The 25,953-nt window shown below is 46.6% G+C and overlaps 1 protein-coding gene across 4 annotated transcripts; it reads right to left on the reverse strand.

Annotated features, from left to right (window-relative positions):
* Positions 1 to 1,563: 1,563 nt before the first annotated feature.
* Positions 1,564 to 20,512, reverse strand: TTPAL (alpha tocopherol transfer protein like). 4 transcript variants are annotated; one of them, XM_008016579.3, is made up of 5 exons: positions 20,387 to 20,512; positions 16,207 to 16,666; positions 11,447 to 11,640; positions 9,280 to 9,390; positions 1,564 to 6,761 (listed from the first exon to the last, which is right to left on the reverse strand). In XM_008016579.3, exons 2-5 carry the CDS (start codon positions 16,649 to 16,651, stop codon positions 6,483 to 6,485), a joined length of 1,029 nt encoding a protein of 342 aa, XP_008014770.2. In that variant the 5' UTR covers positions 16,652 to 16,666; positions 20,387 to 20,512; the 3' UTR covers positions 1,564 to 6,482. The 4 variants fall into 4 exon arrangements, with proteins under 4 accessions (XP_008014770.2, XP_008014783.2, XP_008014792.2 ...); XM_008016592.3 differs by having other exon boundaries at positions 19,179 to 20,501; XM_008016601.3 differs by lacking the exon at positions 9,280 to 9,390.
* Between the last annotated feature and the right edge of the window lie 5,441 nt (positions 20,513 to 25,953).

A 25,953-nucleotide genomic window follows, 5' to 3' on the forward strand; every position in this document is an offset into this window, starting at 1 on the left:
AAGTTCATGACTTCTCTTAAGTGGTTACTAACCCTGTGGTTACTCAGTAAGAGCCAGGGCTTGGCTTAAGAGTTGTTTTTTCAATTAGACCTCATTGTCTCGTGGCCCATAAGAATATGAGAGGCAAGATTTATTAGAGACATGTAGGGGAGTCATCTGGCTCATTAATGACTCATCATCAACTCACCAGATCTACCGTGGGAACCTAGTTTTTGTCTACTCTCAGGCACAGAGTGTTTTGCCTCTCTATCCATCACTGACAAAGTCAAGTTAGTAGTCACCTGAAGGGAGTGACTCATGTTTTTTACTAGGTCAGCATATCCCTAGTGGCTGGCACCTACTCAGGAAGGAGCATGAATATTAGGTTAAAAACATTTTCCCCAGAAGAGTGGCACCCTAAAGGGTCTTATTACTCACCTTTAAATGCAATAATGTGAAACTTTGCTGCCATTGAGTGTATGGGTACCAAACCAGTACTGTGTAAGGAGGGGGCAGGAGGCATCAAGAAAATACTGACTCATAGCAAAGGGCCTCGTAAGACTGCTGTGAGAGAAAAGGATTTTAACAGTTAGCTTCATTTTTCTATACGTGAAAAACAGACTGAACTTAAGTTCCACAATTTCCTCTGGAAGGCTGACTTGAAGGGCTGGTTATGCTGCAATATAAGTACTTAACCTGTTGCATCATTAAAAGTGTACCTCCTGTTTTAGAGTATTTCTCAACTGACTCATCAAGTCACCAGATCTACCATGGAGACCTAGTTTTTGTCTACTCTGGGGCATAGAGTACCAAACAGGGGACATAGAAACAGCTTAGCAAGCATGGGACCAGAGTTGGGCAAGCCATGATCCAGTTACCCCTCATGGAGTCTGGGTTTACTTCTGGAATAAAATGTTCAGTTACAGCTTGGGTTTCAGAGAGGTTAACAACCACTGCTTGTATTTTCAAGAAGCCAGGAAAAAAGTCAATGTCTGGTACTTTCTTACTCTATGAAAGAGTCCTACCTTCTCTCTCTTTTCTATCTGGGGACTGGTTATTTGTCTCCTGCCATCAGGAGAAAATAGTGGGCTTGTCACACTTCCTGGGTTTGAATCCCATCCTTAGTATTTGGCTAGTTGTGTGTCATTGGGCAAGCTACATTTTCCCAACAGGAACAGTAACGCGACTTCATTAAGGGTAGCTGAAAGTTAAAAGAGATTATTTATGAGTGTCTTTAGCATATGTGTGCCCAGCCCACATGCACATTCAGGGAATGGCTGGCTATCACTGGAAAGACTTAAGGCCAGTCCAAGAAGTATAACTGGGCCTCAAGAATGTGAAAATTTATATATCAGTATATCACCTCTACTGCTCTGTGTAGCTAGCTGCATTCTCCTGTACCTACTGCAGCAGTGTAACTGCGTATGGTCTTCAGAGGCAGCCGGCGCGTCTACAGAATGCACTGTCCTATCACAGTGCCCCTCCCTCCCTCACCTGCAGGGGAGACTGTCTCCCCGGGCCGTGAATAATGAACCTTGGAACCTTTATCCAAACTGTCATCATCACAAAAGAACCCCACGCACATTTAACTTTTCAGAGATTTTTATTGTTTCAGACCCAGTCATGCATACTAAAATTACCTATTTTCACCACTTTGACTTAGAAAATGCACTTAGAAAAATAAACTTTGGTCAAAACAAACACTGAAGTACATGAATCCACCATGTATCCCTATGCTCAAAGCCAAACTGAATTTCAGTTTGAAGCAAGGAATGTGACCAGTGGCTGAAACGGTGCCCCAAGCTGGTCAGAAAATCAGCTCACCTCCCATTCCATCAGAGGCTCTTGGTCAGAGAGGTTTCAGATATTTCACTTGTAACAGGTTCCTACCTGATAGGCCAAGAAGCTGAGGCATAGCCACAAGAATCCACAGCAGCAGCATCTCACTGCCTCACTAAACCTGCTGCCCAGTGAGATGAAAAGAAAAACAGCTTCATAAAGCAGGAGTTTCACCACTATCATCTCCATCCACAAATCACATTGATCCTTCCCATGAACCAAGCTCCTATTGGCTCTGATGTTTGTTCTAGCATTTTAAGCAAACCATTTCTCTTAAGTCAGAAGAACAGAAGAATGTATTTATTTATTTGAGACAGAGTATTGCTTTGTCGCCCAGGCTGGAGTGCGGTGGCACCATCTTGGCTTACTGCAACTGCTGCCTCCCAGGTTCAAACGACTCTCCTGCCTCAGCCTCCCGAGTAGCTGGGATTACAGGAATGCACCACCACACCCAGCTAATTTTTGTACTTTATAGTAGAGATGGGGTTTCACTCTGTTGGCCAGGCTGGTCTCAAACTCCTGACCTCAAATGATACACCCCCCCTTCAGCCTCCCAAAGTTCTGGGATTACAGGGCATGAGCTACCACACCTGGCGAAGAGCAGAAGAATTTAGATTTACAAAATTAACAGATCCCAATACGGAGAGGTGTTACCAGAACCGACATCTTTCCTGAACAGTAGACATGTTTCTGTTCGGTATCTCCACACCTCTCATGGCCACAGGAGATACAGTATATAGTATATAATTGGTTTAGCTAACATTTTACTCCCTAAATTAAAGGAGGCTTCAAAGGAAAACCTTAAACGTTGGCAACTTTAAAATGGTAAAACTTTTAAAAGGTATTATAATCACCACAGCAGTACTCTAGCTTTTGCTACCCAAATGAAAAAAAATCCCATGATCTGAGAGTCAAATAGTATTTAGAGAAATGCCTCTTACTGTCATATTTCTGGAAAAATTGTGTTTTGTAACCTGATTTAAAAATTTTTACTTTTATTTTTTTTTGAGATGGAGTTTCACTTGTCACCCAGGCTGGAGTGCAGTGGCGCGATCTTGGATCACTGCAACCTCCGCCACCTGGGTTTAAGTGATTCTCTTGCCTCTGCCTCCCAAGTAGCTGGGATTACAGGCGCCCGCCACCATGCCCAGCTGATTTTTTGTATTTTTAGTAGAGACGGGGTTTTACCATGTTGGCCAGGCTGGTCTCAAACTCCTGACTTCAGGTGATCCACCCGCCTCGGCCTCCCAAAGTGTTGGGATTACAGGTGTGAGCCACCCCGCCCGGCCTTGTAACCTGACTTATAGACCTCCTAAGTAAGTGACTCCTTGTGAAACCAGGATGAAATATGAAAGATCTAAAGCTACTTTTGCCTTAATTTTTGCAGCAGCAATAGAATAAAAAAGAAAATGCAAGGAAAAAAATTTAAAAAATAAAGCAACCTTTGCCAAGAGCAAGTTGGAAACTCAAGACATGAAGCCAGGGTGGCACTTTTGGCTGTTTCTGTAGATTTCATCCAGTCTCTCCCCCATGAAGGCAGAACAGGGGAAGAGGCACAATTTTCCAGAATTCCAAGTTGGGATATGGGGGAAGAAGAGGAAGAAAATTCCCATATTCTGAAATGTATAGATACATTTGGAAGCTTTTAGGTACCAATTCATTCAGATCTAAATTTCCTAAATAACAAGCCAATTGAGGGGGGGAAAAAAGCTTCTACAAAGAGAGTACAGTGTCTCTGTGGCAGTGAAGCCAACTAAATATAAGGAATAAAGTTTGGAGTGTAGATCTCTATCACAGAATCACTCAGGGATGTTAAGCAGCTCACCCAAGGGCACGTAGTAAGGTAAAGATGGAGCCTGCATCTCCTAATTTACCGTCCCATTTCCCTCCGACACCACATTACCTTGAATTTAGGGAAAAGTTAATTTCCAAGTGTTTGTGCAATGGGCCAGAACGTCTCCGTGAAGGAACATACTCCCAGTTCTTGAGGTTCATGTGTTTGCCTCACCAGTGTGCTCCCTAGCTGGTTATTCCCCACCCTGCTGAGACAATGTGACGCAAACACCCTGCTGAAGCCACAAGGAGAACACCTTGATTTTCACTCAGGGAAGTGGTTTTATAGCGTGGTTCAAGCTTCCTGAGGTGTCAAAACTATTTGATATCTCTTTGGAGCCAGAACAAAGCAAGCAGTTCTCGGAGGCAGATAAAACGTAGGCTCCAACTCCTAGAAGCTGAGTGAAACCACTCCTTCCTTGTCCAACTGGAAAAACCTAAGAAATAGGCCTCTCCAAATCACTTCTGGTCTTCGAGATAATTCTCTAGGTGAGCTTTGGCCATGCCTACATTAAAACAAATGCCACTGGCCAGGAATGCAGTGTAAAATTGAAAGATCAGGGCTGAGTGATTCATTCCTCTTTACCTAGTTTTTGTTTTGTTTATCTGTCTTCCTTCTTGGGACCTAAGAAAGCCTCCACCCAATTATCCCATCCAGGCCACCAGGTTCTGAACCCCCTCCTTTAGCCATCCCACTTGCCCTACTTGGGCCTTTTCAGCAATGCTGGTCACATCATCGTCAGATGGAACTAGAAGCAGCCAGGAGTGCTTTTTGGCACTTCCAGCTCAGCCAGGACCCTAGAGGATCCAGGGTTACTATCCATGGTGAAAATAACTTCCTCTAGAATTGGTATTCATGAAGTAAAGTAATTTCCAACAACAACTTCTCCAGACATTTAAAAAGGCGATAGAGATGAACAGCTAAGTAACAACAGACTGGCCTTCAAATTTCAGAGTATTGTTTTCTCCCTAACTGAGCTGTCCACCTTGACTGGTTAGTCTAACAGATGCATGGAGAAGGTGCACACACAACACACGGTACTTTTCACTATTTAACACCATGATCATGTGGAATATATTAGAAAGGAAATAGGTCAAAAGCCATCATGTGAACCATCTAATTTGATGTTTGGGCTAAGACTAAAATCTTGGCAGGGAGGTTCTAAAGTGCTGAAATGCAGAACATTCAGGCTGACTGGTTCACCCACACCAAAGAGAGAAACTCAAGTGGGGCTGGGAGGGCGGGGGGAGGGGGGCCAGAAGTGACCCAGCAATAATCTGCACTTGTGTTCATTTCCAGAGACCAAAAAAAAATTTTTCTTTTTTTGAGGCGGAGTCTTGCTCTGTCACCTAGGCTGGCGTGCAGTGGTGCAGGTGATTCTTCTGCCTCAGCCTCCCCAGTAGCTGGGACTACAGGCACCAGTCACCATGCCCAGCTAATTTTTGTGGTTTTAGTACAGATAGGGCTTCACCATCTTGGCCAGGCTGGTCTCGAACTCCTGACCTTGTGATCCGCCCACTTTGGCCTCCCAAAGTACTGGGATTACAGGCGTGAGCCACCACACCCGGCCCAGAGACCAGAATTTAAGAATCTCAAGTAATTAACCATTGTAGCTAGGTTTACAATATAGTAACAGTCTCAGGGATGGAAGGAATTCATCATACAAGATCCTAGTCCCCTTTTCTGGCCTCATAAAAGCCATATTTTCCAAATTTAACCATCACTATAGAAAGAAAATTGGTGTCAGTGAGTGCCAGGAATACATATAACAGTTTCTTTAAAGGCAGAGCTAATTACTGACACATCTCTCTTGGAAAGACATGTGTACCACAAACAAAAACAGGATCCAACCACTTGTATCTAGGTATCTTTCTAAGCAGAAAATCTAACATTCAGTAACTAAACCAAATCCCATAGCCTCAGCAGCCAAAACGGCCCTAGCTGACATTTCATCCAGCCTTATTTTATAGAGAAGGTTGAGGCCTACAGAGGCCCATGTCTTGTCCATAGTTGCACACCTGGGATCCAGGCCAGAATTCTTGTAGCTACACGGGCCTGGAATCCAGCATTTTAGGTTGAATAAAATCATTTCCTGCTAGGTCCCTGTATGATTCTATTGAGAACCAGGGCTAAGGCTTTATGGATTTGGGAAAACTTAAGTTTCTATTGCAGGCTTCAACCAATGGGTCCCAGAGGTGCTTTGAAGTCTCCGGCTTCCACATTTGACCACAAAGTGCTGCTTATGTCCTGATGCTTGCATGATTCAGTTAAGGTGCTTTCCAAATCCAGTGACAGCAGCTGGGGCCTTGATCTCCAGTAAGTTTCCTGATGAGCAGCAGAGGTCTGTACTTAGGGTTCCTGTGAAAAACACAAACTCCCAGTCTCACGTTTGGTCACACTGCAGGTTTGGCCAAATTATTTCATACAAGTAGTTCTCACTGGCCAAACAGGTTGTTTTTCTCCTGGAAAAGTGGGATCAAAGTGACTCTGGTCCTGATTTTTCTTGCTTCCAAGATGTGTAAGAACCAGATCACCACCCCCCAACCAAAAAGCAGAACAAAACAGATACAGCCTCCAGATTAATAGTTGCAGACTGGGATTCCAAATGTTTAAGAATCAGTGGGGACATTTTCCATGTCTTCCATGGAGTAATTCAAGTAACCAAAGGCTTACCCCAAAATGGGCTCACCCTCATATCTCATGGGCTGTTCCTCCATCCTGCAGTTTAATTACAAGGAGCAAGACTGAATCCTTGGCCCCTTAAATTCTCCTTGTGCCTCTCCAAAGAAAAGAAGGAAAAGAATTAAAGATGGTGACCCTGGGGGACGGGCTAGTAGCAGGAGTACAGCTGTGACTTCGCAGCTCGCAAGGAGTCGTCACACTGTGCATCTGAGGCCAGGCCCTCAGGCAGCAGCGTCTGGCCCAGGATGCTGTCACAGGCAGGGACAGGTTGGCAGAACTCTTGCACAAAATCGTCTTCTGAAGCTAGCAGTACTGCGTTCCAGGTGGCAGTGTCCAGCTCCCCAGCTGTGCCCCCATACTCCTTGGGGAGAATGCTTCTTGGAAGGTTTGCGTGGAGAGAGTTCAAGTCAGACCCATGGAGGAAGAACTAAAAGGGAATGAAATGAAAACACACATGTCCTTAGGTTAATCAGGAATGCAGAAATTTCCTCCGTGGTAGGTGCTCAAATATCTGTTGAATGAAGAAAGGAAAGGTTAATGGCAACTCTACGCTTACTTTTTCAGCCCAGAAAGCCTGGAGTATCCTTAATTATCTTTTCCTTATACCATATGCCCTGCTGGCTGGAGCTTCAGAATGTATCCAGGATCCAGCCGCCTCACCACCACACTAATGGCATCAGCCACATTGCTTCTCCCTGGATTCCTCTAGTGGCCTCCTATCTGGTCTCCCTGCTCCCACTCTTGTCCCTCTGCAATCTAAGTTCTTTTCAGTGAAATTCAGATCACAGTCGTGCCTCTATGTACAGCCTTCCAGCACTCCCACCTCAGACTCTGAGGCCCATCACAGTCTGGCCTCATTACTTCTCTGAGTGCTCTCACCACCTGCCCCTCCAGTCTTGACCCAGCTACGCCAGCCTAGCTGCTCTCCCACGTGAGGGTGGTGTCCTTGCTGGCCTCCCAGATACCTAGATGGCTCACTCTCTCAAGTCTTTGCTCAAATGTCAGCTTCTTAAGGCTGCCACCTCTAACCACTCAGTTGAATACCGCAACCCTTCCCACCTCACACATGCTATCCTTTTCTCTGCTTTTTCTCTGTAGCACTTACCACATTCTAATACTAGATAGCATTCACTGTGGCTCCCTTTAGAACATAATCTTCCTAGGGGCAGGGGTTTTGGTCTGTTTTGTTCATCTAGAACATGCTTGTACACAGAGTTGATCAATAGGTATTTCTGAATGAATGAACCTATGAAGGAACAAAGGAAGAACATCATGGGCCCCAAATCAGGGCATTTCACAGATGTAAAAGATCTGTCCAAAGGCTGCTTTGGTAAAAGTTCCAAACAGAATCTTTAGGGACCCACATGGGTTCACACCCAGGCAGGGAAGCCACTAAGTTAGTGGTTTGTAAATCTAGCTGTGCATCACAATTTCCTAAGGGGATTTTAAAGCACAGATTCCTGAGCTGATGAATCAAAATCTTCAGGGAAACAGCCTAGGAATCTGGAGCTGGATTTCAAGTTCCCTCCTTTACCTCCTTGGGGTTTTCTATCTATATATGTTACTTTGGAAAAGCAAGGGCCCAGTGCGATGGCTTATGCCAGTAATCCCAGCACTTTGGGAGGCCAAGGCGGGTGGATCAACTGAGGTCAGGAGTTTGAGACCAGCTTTGCCAACATATAAAAGCCTGTCTCTGCTAAAAATACAAAAAACAGCTGTGCGTGGTGGTGCATGCCTGTAATCCCAGCAGGAGGCTGAGGCAGGAGAACTGCTTGAACCCCAGAGGCAGGGGTTGCAGTGAGCTGAGATCGCACCACTGCACTCCAGCCTGGGTGACAGAGCAAGACTCCGTCTCAAAAAAAGAAAAAAGAAAAAGCAAGAAAAATTCAGGGCCCAGTCTTTGCAGTCATCTTCCTAGGCCTCGGGAAGGAGAAAAATACCACCCATCCCATTTCAATCAGTGGGACTGGGAAAGACTAAAGAGGGAAGTGGCTCCTCTGGGTCAGAAAGGAAGACTCAAAGTGCCATTTAGCCCTTCTTCAGTAAGAGGTAAGCTAAAAACTCACACAGCTTATAAACCTTGAATTGCTCCACAAACTATACAGCAGGACAACATATTAGGCAAATGGAAAGGCTTAAGTAGCATTTTTAAACCCCATAGTTCTAATGACCATAACTTAAAAAAAAATTATTTTAGAGGCAGTGCTCCACTCTGTTACCCAGGCTGGAATACAATGGCAAGACCATAGCCCATTGTTCAAGCCCATGGCAGCCTTGAACTCCTGAGCTCAAGCAATCCTCCCACCTCAGCCTCCTGAGTAGTGGAGACTACAGACATGTGCCACCACACCCACCTAATTTCTTTTTTTTTTTTTTTGAGACAGAGTCCCACTGTTGCCCAGGCTGGAGTGCAGTGGCATGATCTCAGCTCACTGCAACCTCCGCCTCCTGGATTCAAGTGATTCTCCTACCTCAGCCTCCCAAGTAGCTGCAATTACAGGCATGTGCCACCATGCCTGGCTAATTTTTTGTATTTAGTAGAGACGGGGTTTCACCATGTTGGCCAGGCTGGTCTCGAACTCCTGACCTCAAGTGATCCATCCACCTTGGCCTCCCAAAGTGCTGGGACTATAGGCGTGAGCCACCGCCCGGGCACACACACCTAATTTTAAAAATTTTTTTAGAGATGGGGTCTTGCTATACTGCCCAGGGAGGCTCTTATGATAAAAATCCTGGTTCTGCTCTCTCTACTGGCAAATATTAAATTCTGATTAATTTACTGTTCCATCTTCCCCTCACAAAAGGGACTGTTCATTTATTTTATCTGTAACTCTGTACTTTCCAAATGAGTCGTTACAGGGCAAAAATAATAAACAAGTACCAGATGTCACAAATAAATCAATGGAGGGAAAGAAAAATCTGAAGTCAATAGGATCATCACTTACTCTGTTTGCTATTTTCTCCTTTAGAAATGGTTTTATGATGGCAAAAATGCCTTTAAATATTCGAGGTTCATTCACAACATGGACTGCTTTTATCCGAATGGGGAAACCATCCTGTATGGGAAAGGCAAAGGGGTTTAGAACATCTGGAGAATCTTTCCACTCCTTCCTCCCCAGAGTTAAATCTTCATTTTCAGCCCCAATATCAGTCTGATCTGATCCTTATGGCCTCCTCAATGACAGTCCACGTGGGGCCTAACTAGAAGATGGGCCTCAGGGAAAGTCTTTCCTAGGACCCAAAACTGGGTTAGAAGAGAGGCAAATGGAGGCTGGGCGTGGTGGCTCACACCTGTAATCCCAGCACTCTGGGAGGCCGAAGCGGGCGGATCACTTGAGGTCAGGAGTTCGAGACCAGCCTGGCCAACATGGTGAACTCCCATCTCCACTAAAAATACAAAAATTAGCTGGGTGTGATGGCACACGCCTGTAATCCCAGCTACTTGGGAGGCTGAGACTGGAGAACTGCTTGAACCCTGGAGGCAGAGGTTGCAGTGAGCCAAGATCGTGCCACCGTACTCCAGCCTGGATGACAGAGCAAGACTCCATCTCAAAAAAAAAAAAGAGAAGCAAACATACGAAGAGATGATGCTCTTACAGCAGAAAACAGTCTGAGTCTACAGGGACGGATCCGGCAAACATCAGACCTTCTAGATCAGTGTTGCCCAAAGTATATTTCTCAGGATATTAGAGGTTATACAAAACAGGGCCCCACAGCAGGCAAATGAGTTTGAGAAATGCAGTCCACTAAGCATAATCAAGTGGTTTCCTTAACTGCAGTCCTGTTCAGAGCCTTTAACATGTAAATTCTTACAGTTTAAGATTTGGACATTCTTAAACTGAAAGGGACATGCTATATAGCATTTCCCAAACTTACTTAATTTTTTCTCCTCTCCAGATGATCTTACAGTACTAACACTGATCCACACTCTTGATCCTGGCACTTGAATCTACATGGTATTCAGCAGGAGGCATCAAAAGCAGTGCCAGCGAAGGAAAGCCAGGGTTGGCTCAAAGCCAGAATCCAAATGTTTGATAATGTCCAAATGTAAACTGATTTATTTAAATAATAAACCTGGTGCACCACAGGGACTGAAACATTTGTGGAATCCAGTAAAAAGAGCTACTATATCACTGGTGCCCCATAGTTCACAAAGGACAACACCCCATGTGGCGGGTGTTGAACAAATAATCAAAACCTGTCACAGCTGTGACAGGCTATATTTTCTCTAGGTCTCCATTTCCCCATCTATCAAAAAGGAAAAATAGTTCTTGCCTTGCCTATCTCAGAGGATTCGTTGAGGGACTGAATGGGCCCTGATGACTGTAAAGCACTGTACAAGCCATGAAACACGGTGTAGATATGGAGGGAGCACCACAGTCCCCAGTGAATGTTCTGAAACAACATGAGGTGTGAAGCATCTGACCAAAATACAGCCCAACAGAGTGCCATATCTCCCAGGTCCACAGAGGGCAGGAGGGGCTCCAGCACCTTACGCAGAAGCATAATTTCTTAGAGTTTTTTAAAAATTTTTTTGGGGACAGAGTTTTGCTGTTCTCGCCCATGCTGGATGCAATGGCGCAATCTCAGCTCACTGCAACCTCTGCCTCCTGGGTTCAAGTGATTCTCCTGCCTCAGCCTCCCAAGTAGCTGGGATCACAGTTGCCTGCCACCATGCCCAGGTAATTTTTGTAGTTTTGGTAGAGACGGGGTTTTACCATGTTGGCCAGGCTGGTCTCAAACTCCTGACCTCAAGTGATCCACCTGCCTCAGCCTCCCAAAGTGTTGGGATTACAGGTGTAAGCCACTGCGCCCAGCCAGTTTTGTTAGAATTTTTCCTCTGCCTTCCACACCAAAAAAAGGCAAAAAGCAGTTCCCTAGTTTTTTGGATTCTTGCCTTCCTAAAGTACCTATTCCAGAGAGTACTTGAGAGACTGATGAGAACAAGTGGTAAATAGGACTTTTAAATTTCTTCACATAATGCTTTTGTGTTTTTCAGATTGCAGGTGTGGGATGTGCAGTTTGTGTATCATGTGAGACCCACAGTAAATGGACAGGCCCTGGGGAAAGCCAAAGCCACAACGAAACAGGCAGGATAGATAGGGGTCTTACCTGGAGGATGCCAATCACCTTTTTGGCTATAAAAGGGCCAAAGTGAGATGCTTTTGATAAACTCACTCCTTTGTAGTCTGCAAGAATTACAATTCCATTCACCTGGGTTTCTTCAGACTGAATGAGTTTTTCTAAGGTCAAGTATATGGCTCGGATGTTTTCGGTAATTGGATAGTTGCTCGGTATCCATCTGTCTAAGGTCATAAGAGATTGACAGTATGTTACAGAAGTTAATATAAATAAGGGATCAAAGATTTATCTCCTATCACTGTTGTTTCAAAATGGAAAAGAAAGATACTCTAGTAGCCATGACTCTATTTAGGTTAGTAAATGGAATAATAAGCAGCAGCTGGTTTCTTAACTCCAAACAGCAGCACATTTTGCGATGCAAATACAATTGAGTGTTGAGGTTAAAAGCATGAGCTCTGGCTGGGCACGGTGGCTCATGCCTGTAATCCCAGTACTTTGGAAGGCCGAGGTGGGAGGATTGCTTAAGCCCAGGAATTCAAGACCAGCCCAGGCAACATGGTGAAACCCAATCTCTACAAAATACACAAACATTAGCCAGGTGTGGTGGGGTGTGGCTGTAGACCCACTACTTGGGAGCCTGAGGTGGGAGGATCACTTGAGCTCAGGAGATTGAGGCTGCAGTGATCATGCCACTGTACTCCAGCCTAGGTGACAGGGTGAGACCCTGTCTCAAAAAAAAGATGCACTCTGAAGTCAGACACACCTGAGGTTTGAATGTTACTAACTGTGTGACTTTGGGCATGTTACTATAATACCTCACTCTAAGCCCTAATGTCCTCATAAGTAGAATAGGGTGATAATGCCTACCTTCATGGACATCTGTGCTTTCTGCCATCATGTATCTCCCCTTGTCTTCATAGCACCAACCTGATTTTCCTTATGGAACCACCTCCTTCCACTCTAGCCATGCAGTTTGGATAGAACTGACTTGACTCCTGACTCCAGAAGTGAGCAAGTGATTGGGGACTGATTGGCCAGTGATTGGCCAATCTGACAGCACATCCTTCTGGCCACAGTGTGTGATCCAAGCCAGGTCAAGCAGAGTCAAGGAGACTCAATTCTAGGACCCTGGCCCTTTGGAAAGAGATCTCTCTTCCCTCTTGTAGTTTTGAGGCGGTGAGTCTGAGATTCACAGGCCCCATGAGGCAAGAGAGCTGGCCTGGGAATGAAGCCCCTGTTGAGGACAGCAGTGGTGGGGACAGCTTTCCAGTGCCAGAGTTTGGGCCCCTGAATGGAAATACGGCTGGACTTCAGTTATCTGAACAACTGAGTTTTTTTTGTTTGTTTCAGCCAATGTGAGTTGGCTTTCTGTCACTTGCCACACAAAGACTGAGTCTTGGCCAGATGTGGTGGCTCATGCCTGTAATCCCAACACTTTGGGAGGCCAGGGCGGGTGGATCATTTGAGGTCAGGAGTTCAAGACCAGCCTGGCCAACATGGTGAAACCCTGTCTCTACTGAAAATACAGGCCAGGCACAGTGGCTCAAGCCTGTAATCCCAGCACTTTGGGAGGCCGAGACGGGCAGATCATGAGGTCAGGAGATCGAGACCATCCTGGCTAACACAGTGAAACCCCATCTCTACTAAAAAATACAAAAAAACTAGCCAGGCGAAGTGGCGGGCGCCTGTAGTCCCAGCTACTCGGGAGGCTGAGGCAGGACAATGGCGTAAACCCGGGAGGCGGAGCTTGAAGTGAGCTGAGATCCGGCCACTGCATCCCAGCCTGGGCGACAGAGCCAGACTCCATCTCAAAAAAAAAAAAAAAAAAAAAGACCAGGCTGGCCAACATGGTGAAACCCTGTCTCTACTGAAAATACAAAAATTAGCCAGGCATGGTGGTGCACATCTGTAGTCTCAGCTACTTGGGTGGCTGAGGCAGAAGAATCACTTAAACCCAGGAGGCAGAGGTTGCAGTGAGTCGAGATCGCGCCACCGCACTCCAACTTGGGCAACAGAGCGAGACTCTGTCTCAAAAAAAAGCTGAGTCTTGACTCATACACAACCTTGACAGGGGTACTGTGAGGATGGAGCATAGTGCTGTGTTCCCCTCCTCTTTCCAAGGTGGATACTTTTCTTTTTTTTTTTTTTTTTTTTTTGAGAGGGAGTCTGAGTCTGGCTCTGTGGCCCAGGCTGGAGTGCAGTGGCCGGATCTCGGCTCACTGCAAGCTCCGCCTCCCGGGTTTACGCCATTCTCCTGCCTCAGCCTCCCGAGTAGCTGGGACTACAGGCGCCTGCCACCTCGCCCGGCTAGTTTTTTTGTATTTTTTTTTAGTAGAGACGGGGTTTCACCATGTTAGCCAGGCTGGTCTCGATCTCCTGACCTCGTGATCCGCCCGTCTTGACCTCCCAAAGTGCTGGGATTACAGGCTTGAGCCACCGCGCCCGGCCGGTGGATACTTTTCTAATATGCCCCGTGTATTTAATGATTTCTTTCCTCTCTTTGGGAAAAAAAAAAAAAATGAAAATGCCCACTTTTTACTGTTAGCCACTGTTCTCAAGAAAATCCCAGCAAAATCTACGTGCCTCTTTCTTAAAAGATAAAACCTCACGTTTGCCAACAACGGGATATGTGATATGTGCAAAATTCTTTTTCATTTTTATTTTTTTGACGGAGTCCTGCTCTGTCACCCACGCTGGAGTGCAGTGGCATGATCTCGGCTCATTGCAACCTCTGCCTCCCAGGTTCAAGCGATTCTCCTGCCTCAGCCTCCGGGACAGTTAGGATTACAGGCATGTACCACCACGCCCAGCTTTTTGTATTTTTAGTAGAGACGGGCAGGGTGGCGGAGGCGGGGGGTGGTTTACCATGTTGGCCAGGCTGGTCTCGCACTCCTGACTTCATGATCCACCTGCCTCAGTCTCCCAAAGTGCTGGGATTACAGGCATGAGCCACCGCACCTGGCCTGATATATGCAAAATTCTCATGAAAGATCTTTGTCCCCGAATTGTGCCAGCTTGCTGTTTAACGTTGCTGCCAATTAACCCTGCCTCTATGTAACTGGATATCATCCCTTTCAATCACATGTCTCAAAAGAGCTTTAATAAAGGCAAAGCTGATACCCAATTGAGAAGAAACGTTTCTCTGTATGCCTCTTCCTAAAACACTGGGTCGGTGGAAAGGGGTCCAGATCTGCTCCAGACATATGGGGAAAAAATTCATCTCACGAGCAAAGGGTTGAAACCGTGCAAGCAAAGGTGCAATCAGTGTTGTAATATCTGACTGTGTTGTAATATTCTTATGAGTTGAGTACAGAGGAGCAGCAGAAAAACCTGCTGACCGGTTTCTAGGTCTCTTGGTGCCCTAAAATCTGTACTGCATTGCTTTTTTTAAAATAAACACTAATTTTGGCAAGTACCTAAAATAGCAGGTAAGCCATTAACAGTGGTCTTGGTACATCATAGTAAAGTCTGAAGAGAATGGAGAGTTTGGGGAATGAGTAAAGGCAGAGGAAAGTGCATGGAGGTGTCCACTCCCCATCAAACTTCCCTTCAAGAGGGCGTTTATATGAATGAGCAGAAGAGGGCTATTAGTGTGTTCTCATTCCCTGGCTTGCTTAGGGAGAACATTGCATCCTTACTTTGCATTCTTCTCTCAGCTTGGTCTGATGGAAAATGTTGAGGCTAGGAATGGAGTAGAACATTCCAAAGTTTATAATGCTTTTGGTGTCATGGAAGAGAACAGGCCTAAGAATCAGAAATCTTGAGTTCTGGCTGCCCCTGGTCATTGTGTTGAAATGCTCTTTGGGGAGCATTTCTTTCTTTCTTTTCTTTTCTTTTCTTTTTTTTTAATTTTCTGTAGAGACAAAGTCTCACTATGTTGCCCAGGCTGGTCTCAAACTCCTGGCCGCAAGTAGTTCTCCTCCCTCACCCCTGCAAAGTGCTGGGATTACAGGTATGAGCCGCTGCGCCTGGCTGGGGAGTATTTCTAAATGCTCTTTTAGTGGCAGAGAGCCCCCATTCGTAAACTGCCATGACAAAGAAATGTAAGGTATCCTAATTACTGCCAAGAAATGCGAAGATCAAAAAACAAATCCAAAGTGAATCGTGTCAGTGGCTTCACAAAATAGAGGAAAGGAAGGAAAGGTTGGAGGAGGCACAGAGGAGGCACTTTCCAGGTGTCTGCCCAGTCCACACCCTTGCACTGATACCTGTACCTCAACCTATTCACAAAGAGGGCTCAGGGCGGGCCCTGGCAGCCATGCTTGTATCCTATGGCCAGGGGCAGGTTCTTAGGCCCCACCTGATGCTCCCCGCTAGAAATCTGGAATCTGCATTGAGGAACTTAATTGGGTGGTCAGGCAAACCTGAGAGCTGAGCGGGTGCCAGATTTAACTGTGTGCACAGGAGTGGGACAGCCATACACAGAAAAAAGTGTGAAGAAGATACGCAAAAGGCAGAAATATGTGGCTGAAGGATACACAGACTGTCAGGCAGAGACAGGGAGAATGGCTGTCTTGGCTCCTGGTGGCAGTCTGGTTCTTGGTTCTAGGCCCTAGTAAGAACTGCCACGCCTTCAGTTCTCTGGTTCTGGGAGGTACTCCTGTCTCCTTCGACTAAATCCTCCCTTTTTTCTGAAGTTGGTTTGAGTAGGTTTTTGTTATCTGCAATCAAAAAAGCCTTGACTGTGACAAAGGAGGGGTAAAAAAGGGACTTGGAAAGGAGGACAGGGTGCTGAATGGACACATTGCAAAGACTGGACACACCCGCCCCACAACAGTCTAGGGAGATACCTGGGCGGATGCAGACGACATGGCAGCCCCTGGGGTCAGTGTGGGGCAGCACGGTGAGGAACCCAGAAGCAAGGACATCTTTTAAGGCTGATGGCTTCAAGTTATTGAAGACTTCGGGCCAGCTTCTCCTACAGCTGTGGTAGTTGATGAGGAGCTGCAGGGCCCGGTCGTAATCAAACTTGCGGGCTCGGAGGAAGCGCAGCAGGAAGGCGTCGTCAAGGGACGTGCTCAGGTTCGGGTACTCCTTCCGCACCATGTCACGAAGGGCCTGCACATCTCGAAGTCTCCATTCCGGCTTTTCCTGCAGCTCTTCCCGGGCTTTCGTGACCAGTTCTTCTGTCAGTGAGCACACGTAGCCCGGAGGCTCAGGTGGTGGTGGCAGCTCATTTTCAGAGAGTGAGGCCACAGAGGGGCTGGTTCTCAGAGAGTCACTTTCTTCTGACATTAGCTAACAGGGTCCCTGCCAACACAGAAGCCCTAAGCAAAGTTAACAAGTGCTTATTTCAAATCCCAGGGCAGCCCAGTGTAGGGGACAGGAACACTTCTGTAAAAGCCAAGTAACCTCAGGGCAGTGTTTCTCAACTGGGGGCAATGATGGGGATCTAAACCACACACGCAAGTCTGACCCCAGTCTGGCTGCTGTTAGTCCCCAGGGAGGCAGCCAGCAGCTATAGCAGACTATATACTCCCTCATAAATACCAGGGCCTTCCTTATAAATGTATTAATAGGTGCTCAACCTTATTCATCATTAAATAAATGTGAATTAAAACAACTCTGAGGCCAGGCGTGGTGGCTCACACCTGTAATCCCAGCACTTTAGGAGGTCGGGGTGGGTGGATCGCCTGGGGTAAGACTTTGCAACCAGCCTGGCCAACATGGTGAAATCCCGTCTCTACTAAAAACACAAAAATTAGACGGGTGTGGTGGGCACCTGTAATCTCAGCTACTTGGGAGGCTGAGGCAGGAGAATTGCTTGAACCCAGGAGGTAGAGGTTGCAGTGAGCTGAGATGGCGCCACTGCACTCAGCCAGAGCAAGACTCTGTCTTAAAAAACAAACAAACAAAAAAGTCTGAGATTCAGATTGGCAAAAATAAGATAAAGTAACGTACTCTGATATGTTTGCTGCTGCTGGGAGTATAAATTGACAGCCTCTTTGGAGGGCAGTTGTCAATATCTTCAGAATGTAAACCCACATGCCCTTTGGGTCAGCAATTCCATTTCTAGGACATATACTTGTATATATGTGCACAGTATGCACATGGCCTTCACAAGTATTGATTATAATGACAAAAGATTGGAAACACCTTAACTGCCCATCAGGGGAGACTGGTTAAGTAATATTACCATACGAATGGGGTACTAGTCAATCATGAAAAGGAATTAGGCAGATGTTTATGAATTGATATGTTAAAAAAGCAAGTTGCAGAATAGTGTACAGAAAATCACGTTTTAAAACTATATATACACACTTGTGAATGCACACAAAAGGAGATAATAAGGAGGGAGATAATAAGAAACTTACCAATGGTTATCTCTAGGGAACAGAACTGGACAAGTGAAAATTTAAGATGAGAAAGAGGATTTTTACTGTACTGTTTGAATTTTTTACCACATACCCATGTAACATATGTGCCGGTCAGATCTCCTGCTGGGAAAACGCAATTGATAAAGGGCCTCCAGTAGCTGTCCCTCTAGATCCACTATCCAGGGGAAGCCACAACTTTCCACAGCCCTTCTGTGGCCTCACTGCTCCTAGCCAATGATTTAGTGAGACATGGGACTCAGTGTTTGCTTGAGGGCCTGGCCAAACCTTTGTTGGGACTGCCCTGCAGTCGGAGACTTGCTGCCCAAACATTCACAGGAGCTGATCTGCATCACTGCCCGTGGCTCTTCCTCACTTCACCAGCTCCCTTCCCAGGTGTTGTCCTTCACAAGGGTTGCCTCTAAATTTCTAGCATGTCTAATCTCATCCTAGTGTCTGCTTCTTAGAGGACCCGAACTCATGTACTTTTTTGTTTTTTAAGAGACAGGGTCTTGCTGTGTCACCCAGGCTAAAGTGCAGTGGCGCAATCATAGCTCTCTGCAGCCTCGAACTCCTAAGTTCAAGCAATCCTCCTGCCTCAGCCTCCCAGGTAGCTGGGACTATAGGTGCACACCACCACCACAACTGGCTAATTTTTAAGTTTTTTTCTCGGGCTGTGTGTGGTGGCTCACGCCTATAATTCCAACACTTTGATAGGCTGAGGTGGATGGATCACCTGAGGTTAGGAGTTCCAGACGAGCCTGGCCAACATGGTGAAACCCTGTCTCTACTAAAAATACAAAAATTAGCCAGGCATGGTGGTGCGGGCCTGTAGTGCCAGCTACTTGGGAGGTTGAAGCATGATAATCGATTGAAACCAGGAAGCAGAGGTTGCAGTGAGCTGAGATCACATCACTGCACTCCAGCTTGGGCGACAGAGCGCGACTCCATCTCAAATAAGTAAAAAAAAAAAAAAAAATATATATATATATATATATATTTTTTTTTTTTAAAGGACCACTCTGCTGTCTTGGGAATGGACTCTAAGGGGGTGAGGACCGAAGCAGAGACCATTTAGAGGCTATTGTAATAATCCAGCTGAGAGATGCTGGTGGCCTGGAGTAGGTAGCCTTCGCTGACCCTCAGGCCAGATTAGGTGGCCCGCACTTCTCCCACCCTGTTGCAATTGTCTGTTGGCAATTTGTGAGCAACATCCAAGTTTGTCTTGTTCATCACCTTAAACCCAGCACCTAACGTGGTGTTAGACACATAGTCTGCACTCCATAAATATTTGTTGAATGACTTTAGTCTGGTTGGCAGAGATATGCTAAGTGAGGAATGGAACACCTATGGCTTTGTTTTTATGGAAGCCACCAAGAGATGCCTGCAGTCCCATCTAGTGTCTACCTGAGCGACAAACCACAGTGTTCACAAGGTACAAGCCTCACCTCAAAGCCCCTCTCCAGCCTCATTTTCCATCTCATCCCATCTTGATGCACATTAAATGCCAGTCAAAACAAACTATGAGCCATCATCCTTGGAACAACTCGTGCACTTCTGATACACTCTGCCTGGAATTTCCTCTTCTAATTTGTTCCTAACTCGACAGCTCATGGCCTTCAAGGCCCAGCTGCCATGTCACCTCCTTTGTGAATCCTTCCCAAACTCCCTGAGGGTGATTCCCTCCAGTTTTCCACAGAACTGGGTTCCTATTTCTTTTTTAGAAATTACAGTCCAATGCCATTGGCGTTTACATAGAACTCTCCAGAGTCAGTTTTACCACCCACTCATTTATCAAATAATTACTGATCACCTACCATGTATGTCAGGCACTGTGCTCACAGGCACTGGGAACACAAATGCAAATATAATTCCTCGCCTAATGAAGCTTACATCATAGTGGAATGAAGAGAATGCATACTTGAGCATTTTACCATGTATCAAGCATTGCTAAGCCCTTTACCCATTTCCTCATTTAATCTTCACAGTATTTGGTGAGAGCGCTATTACTGTTCCCATTTTACAAAAGACAAAAAGGACTGTCCCCTAGAATGTAAGTTCCACGACGGCAGAGGGCTTGTCTTCCATGTCCACTGCCACCCCCAGTGCCTGGCACATGGCAGTGGTCTGTACACATCAGCGGAGGCTATAGGTTAAGCGATGCGCCCAAGGGGGCACACCCGGTGAGGCAGAGCAAGGATGCATCTAGCCCCACCCTGGTCTTCTAATCTCTACCCTCCACCTGGAGCTTCATGTTGACTCTCCAGGGACTCAGCAATGCCGAGCGCTCAGCAGGGCTCAGTCACGGGCTGGTGAATGAGCTGACAGGCGGACATATGACTGAGATACAGACACCATTGGTAAGGGTGAAGCCAGAGATCTCCCCCACCTGAAGCCCATCGCTTTCTGGAGCATCACTTTCCTTTTCACGCCTTCCTCTCAACAAGAGGAGGTCAGAAAGCCATCTCTCCTAGAGCCCCCAGACCCCACATCCCGTGGACAACCTTCCGAGGCCCCCACTTCCGGCTGTCACCCCCTCCCCAGGTGTCCCCATTTCCTGGGGTCTCTCGCTTCTCTGGTCCCCACTTCCGGTTATCCCTCCCTCTCAGGGGTCCCTCAGCCCCCACGGCACACGGACGGGCTCGCGGGCACTCACCGGCCCGGCTACGGGCGGAGCGCGGGTCAATCGGCGGCGGGAGCCTCGTCCGGCAGCGCGCACAGAACCGACCCGCACTCCCTGCCCGGCCGGCCCGGCCCCTCGCGCCGGAAGTGACGTTCCGGGGCGTGGGAGGCGGGGCTCCGCCTAGGAGCGCGCATGTGTGACACTTCCCCGCAACGCTGGCGTTCAGTCGCCCCCTGGCTGTCAGAGCTCCGTGCTGTGGACCTGGAGTGGCTGGGTACCAGCCGCTTGTCAAACGCGGCTTATAGATGGGGCAACTGAGGCTCAAAGAAGGAAGGAAAGACGCTGCCATTTTCCAGGAACATGCTAACATGCACCTGTTGTTTAACATCCAATGATCTCATTAACTCCTCATATTTATGCATTTCCCCTATTTCAGGAAAGGGAAACTGGCAATCAAGGCAGTAAAGGGCTTCAAACCCAGACCTCAGGATTAGCATTCTAGGTTTCCCCCCAGCTACGGCTGCTGTCAGGACTGGCTGCTCCAAAAGGGGAGATTCCAAACCAGGGGACATCTGTCTGTCATTAACTGAGTGACCTGGAGCAAGTCCCCATTCCTCCTTGGGCTTCTGTTTCGTTATCTGAAACCTGATTCTTGCTCTGGAGCCTGATTCAATAATTACTTTTTTCCTGCTTTGGGGTTCATGACGTTCCCTCCAGACAAAGGCTTTACTAACTCCCACCCCAGTCCAATAAGATCCCCTCGCAAGTATTTTGTGCAACTGCAACTTTGAGGCAAATCTCCTAGGTCCCTCTGAGGCAGAGTAGACACTAAGCCATTTCTAGAGAGAAATTCTGGTGGTCCAGGAGAACTCTGAGCCCAAAGAGACGACCTTAAACAGTCTTTTCGTTTTCCTACCCCAGGAGCAGGAGGAGTCCCAAGAAGATGGTAAGTGACCCATGAGGGCTACAAGAAAGTGGCAGTTTCTGCCAGATACTAGATTGAGGGGCAGGGGGCAGCAGTGTGGAGGGGACCTGGGAATCACGAGTTTTGACTCCTGCTTTCAGTTTCACCACTTCTAGGATTGACAGACAAAATATAGAACATTCACTACAGTTTGAATTTTAGATAAACATTTAAGTATGTTCCTTTCCAAACACACACACACACACACACACACACACACACACACACACACACACGTGTCTTATGCAACATTTGGGACACATTTATACTTTAAAAATTGTTGTTTATAGGAAATTCAAATATGACTACTGGGCATCCTGGATTTTGTTTTCTTTGCTAAATCTATGTATTATGTTCCCGTTACTGTTACAAGGAATTACTGCAAACTTCATGGATTGAAACAACACAGATATATTCTCTTGCTGTTCTCTAGGTCAAAAGTCTGAAATCAAGGTGCTGGCAAGACTGCATTCTTTCTGGGGATTTTGAGGAAGCATATCAGTTCCTTTCCTTTTACAGTTTGTAGAGGTCACCTGCATTCCTTAGCTTATGGCCCCTTCTTCAAATCACCTCAACTTCTTGCTTCTGTTGTCACATCTACTACTGACTGATCCTCCTGCTTCCCTCTTCTTGTAAGGACTCTTGGGATTACACTGGGCTCACCCAGATAATCCAGAATAATCTTACCATCTCAAGATCCTTACATTAATCACATCTGTGAAATCTTTTAACACGTAAGGTAAGGCCGGGTACAGTGGCTGTAATCCCAGCACTTTGGGAGACTGAAGCAGGTGGATCACTTGAGGTCAGGAGTACGACAAGACCACCCTAGCCAACATGGTGAAACCCCGTCTCTACTAAAAATACAAAAATTAGCTGGGCATGGTGGCACACCCCTGTAATCCCAACTACCTGGGAGGCTGAGGCAGGAGAATCACTTGAAACCGGGAGGCAGAAGTTGCAGTGAGCCGAGATCATGCCACTGCACTCCAGCCTGGGTGACAGAGCGAGACTCTGTCTCAAAAAGAAAACCCCCAAAACAGCCGGGCGCGGTGGCTCAGGCCTATAATCTCAGCACTTTGAGAAGTCAAGGCAGGTGGATCACCTGAGTTCAGGAGTTTGAGACCAGTCTGGCAAACCTGGTGAAACCCTGTCTCTACTAAAAATACAAAAATTAGCCAGGCCTGTAATCCCAACCACCTAGGAGGCTGCCTGGGCTCCTGCGCCCTGCCAAATGGCAGCTCTTGTGGCAAAGGGTGAGGGATGACCCTGTCCTAACCATTCTGTCCTAGGTATTGGAATAAGCCCCTCTCCTCCACCCAAACCTAGGACCTACTACTGGTACCTGGAGCCCAGATGGCAATCCTAGATGCTGCCAGCAGGAGAAGAACTTGGTCTCAAGGGCAGGTCAGTGAGAGGATTCAGAGATGCCCCAGAAATCCCTGCCCCATCTCTCAACTGAGGGCCGTTATCACATTTTAGAGAACCAGATTATCTCAGGATTAGAAAGTCTCCGATAAACAATGACAACAAAAAGAGTTTCTGCTTTTTGAATGATTATATATACCAGGCACTGTGCTCGTATGATCTTAATTTCACCTTACAATGACCCTGTGAACAGCAAGTTAGCATTGTCCCATTTACAGAAGAGGAAACTAAAATCCAGAAAGAGGCCAGGCCTGGTGGCTCACGCCTGTAATCCCAGCAATTTGGGAGGCCAGAGTGGTGGATCACTTGAGGTCAGGAGTTTGAGACCAGCCTGGCCAACATGGTGAAATCCCGTGTCTGCTAAAAATAGACACATTAACCAGGTATGGTGGCAGGCGCCTGTAATCCCAGTTACTCTGGAGGCTGAGGCAGGAGAATCACTTGAACCCGGAAGGTGGAGGTTGCAGTTAGTCAAGATCATGCCATTGCACTCCAGGCTGGGCAACAGAGCGAGACTCCGTCTCAAAAAATAATAATAAAGTAAAATAATGTAAAATATTGAGAAAGAGAAAGTCTCCTAAGGGCTCAAGATATGAAAGAGAGAGCTAGGTATCAATTCAAGCCTGTATGACACCATGGTCCCAAATTTTACTTTGTCCTAAAGGTCATGTAGCCCTGTCTCTGTTTTTACAGGTTGGGAAAAAGGATCAGAGAAGGACAAAAAATTGCCCAAAGGCACATGATGACTAAGTGTTTGAGCTGGTATTTGATGTCTGTCTTCTCTGCCTTGGACACTCAGAATTTATGGAGTCTGAACAACCTCTTAAAAAGACTCATTTCCTTATGTATAAAATGGGAATATGGCCCTTGTTTAGAGGGGTCCTTGGGAGGATGTCATAGAACAGCATGTGCAGGTCAAGCACAGTGACTCACATCTGTAACCCCAGCACTTTGGGAGGCCGAGGCGGGCAGACCACCCAAGGCTAGGAGTTCAGGACCAGCCTGGCCAACAGGGTGAAACCCCGTCTCTACTAAAAACACAAAAAATCCTACCTGGGTGTGGTGGTGCACACCTGTATTCCCAGCTACTCAGGAGGCTGAGGCAGGAAAATAGCTTGTACCTGGGGGGCAGAGGTTGCAGTGAGCCAAGATCATGCCACTGCACTACAGCCTGGGTGACAGAGAGAGACTCTGTCTCAAAAAAAAAAAAGAAAAAGAAAAAGAGAAAAATGGCATGTGCAGAGTTCCGGCACATTGTATCATGAAATGTCTGTTTATTGGTGATGATCACCCACTCTCAAGCAGCAAGATCACCAGGGGCAGCTTGCCCTGTGTCTTGGTTTGGAAGGTTCCAAAAATCTTGCTCTCCTAGTTTCATCCAGCCTCTGAAGAAAAGAATCTTGACACTGCATTGCATACATGCTGGAGGAAGCTAGACATGCCTGAGCTCTCTATGTTCAGGGCCTGTGATTCTAAGCTCAGAAAATCTCCTAGGACCAGCCTTAGTATTGATGCTAAGGTAAGACTTATTTATTTTTATTTTTATTTTTTTGAGACAGAGTCCCACTCTGTCACCCAGGCTGGAGTGCAGTGGTGCAATCTTGACTCACTGCAACCTGTACCCCCTGGGTTCCAGCGATTCTCCTGCCTCAGCTTCCCTAGTAGCTGGGGCTAAAGGTGTGCACCACTGTGCCTGGCTAATTTTTGTATTTTTAGTAGAGACGGGTTTCACCATGTTGGCCAGGCTAGTCTTGAACTCCTGACCTCAGATGATCTTGCCTCAGCCTCCCAAAGTGCTGGGATTACAGGTGTGAGCCACCATGCCTCACCTGGTAAGGCTTATTTAGGATGGCACCACAGTACAGGGCATAATTTCTCAACCTTAGCACTATTGACATTTGGAGCTGGAGAAGTCTTTGTTTCGGGGGCGTAGGAGAGATGTGGTCCTGTAGGATGTTTAATGTCATTCCTAGGCTTTACCCACTAGATGACAGTAGCACTCCACATTCACAGTGATGAAAACCAAAGTTATCTCCAGACATTGCCAAATACCACCTGGGAGACAAAGCTGCTCCAAATTAAGAACCACTAGTATGGGAGAAAGAATGTTAGGTTCTGGTCAGACAGACCTGAGAAAGCCTGTGTCACTTACCAGCTGTGTAACAGTGGAACAATTATCTGTCTCTCCAACCCTTGGTTTCATCAACTGTAAAATCCTGTACTAACTGCTACCGGTTATTGAATGCTTTCATTGGTACAGTGATGAGCTCTTTGCATGGATAATCTCATTTGATTGTCAATAACAGAATCATGGGGCCAGGCACGGTGGCTCACACCTGTAATCTCAGCACTTTGGGAGGCCGAGGCAGGAAGATGACTTGAGGCCAGGATTTCGAGACCAGCCTGGCCAACATGGTGAAACCCCATCTCTCCTAAAAGTACAAAAATTAGCTGGGTGTGCTGGTGGGTGCTTGTAATCCCAGCTACTCCGGAGGCTGAAGCAGGAGAATCATTTGAATCTGGCAGGTGGAGGTTGCAGTGAACCGAGATCATGCCACTGTACTCCAGCCTAAGCAACAGAGGAAGACTCCACCTCAAAAAACAAACAAAAGGTCACCCCTCCAAACCCCCCAGAATCTGTAAAGACACTGACCAATGGAAATAGGGAGGAAGATGAGGAGGGAGTGGTCCATATCAGGTATTTTCTCTGTACCTTGCATGAAAGCAGGTGACCTCACATACATTTCTGTGCTGTCACTGGCTGTGTGATCTTGGGCAAATCACATTTCACCTGGGGTTCAGTTTCCTCATCTGTGAAAATAATACCAACTGGGGAATTCTGGAAAGATGGAGGCAATAATGCCTAGCGTAGATTTGAATCTCCCCAAATCCCCAAACAAAAATAGAAAAAAATTCATAAACACGTTTACCACAAAACTAAGTGTGACAAGGCATCTTCATGAATTCCAAAACACAAGTGGGGACAAATCACCAACAGCTACAAGGCCTGCATGTCACTGGCATTTCCGTGCAGTGGAAACAGAAGGGAAGCAGCAAGGCGTCTGATGGGCCTAAGACATGGAGAGTGCTAAAATTGCAACATGTATTCACGTGTTGTTGGGAAAACAGCGGCTGAAACTGGAAAGCGTTTTGCCAACTCCAGTAGTGGGCGAGTGTAAGATGTTTGCCACACAACCTAAGGTTTAAA

The sequence above is a fragment of the Chlorocebus sabaeus genome, chromosome 2, assembly GCF_047675955.1.
Source record: "Chlorocebus sabaeus isolate Y175 chromosome 2, mChlSab1.0.hap1, whole genome shotgun sequence".
Classification (NCBI taxonomy): Eukaryota; Metazoa; Chordata; class Mammalia; order Primates; family Cercopithecidae; genus Chlorocebus; species Chlorocebus sabaeus.

What these genes read in the sequence shown, in the direction of transcription:
- TTPAL (XM_008016579.3), bottom strand. Translation starts at nt 16,651, where the DNA reads ATGTCAGAAGAAAGTGACTCTCTGAGAACCAGCCCCTCTGTGGCCTCA. An exon ending in AGGTGATTGGCATCCTCCAG is followed by an intron (nt 9,391 to 11,446) that starts GTAAGACCCCTA and finishes TTTCCCATACAG; the next exon opens with GATGGTTTCCCCATTCGGAT. An exon ending in AGGAGAAAATAGCAAACAGA is followed by an intron (nt 6,762 to 9,279) that starts GTAAGTGATGAT and finishes ATTCCCTTTTAG; the next exon opens with TTCTTCCTCCATGGGTCTGA.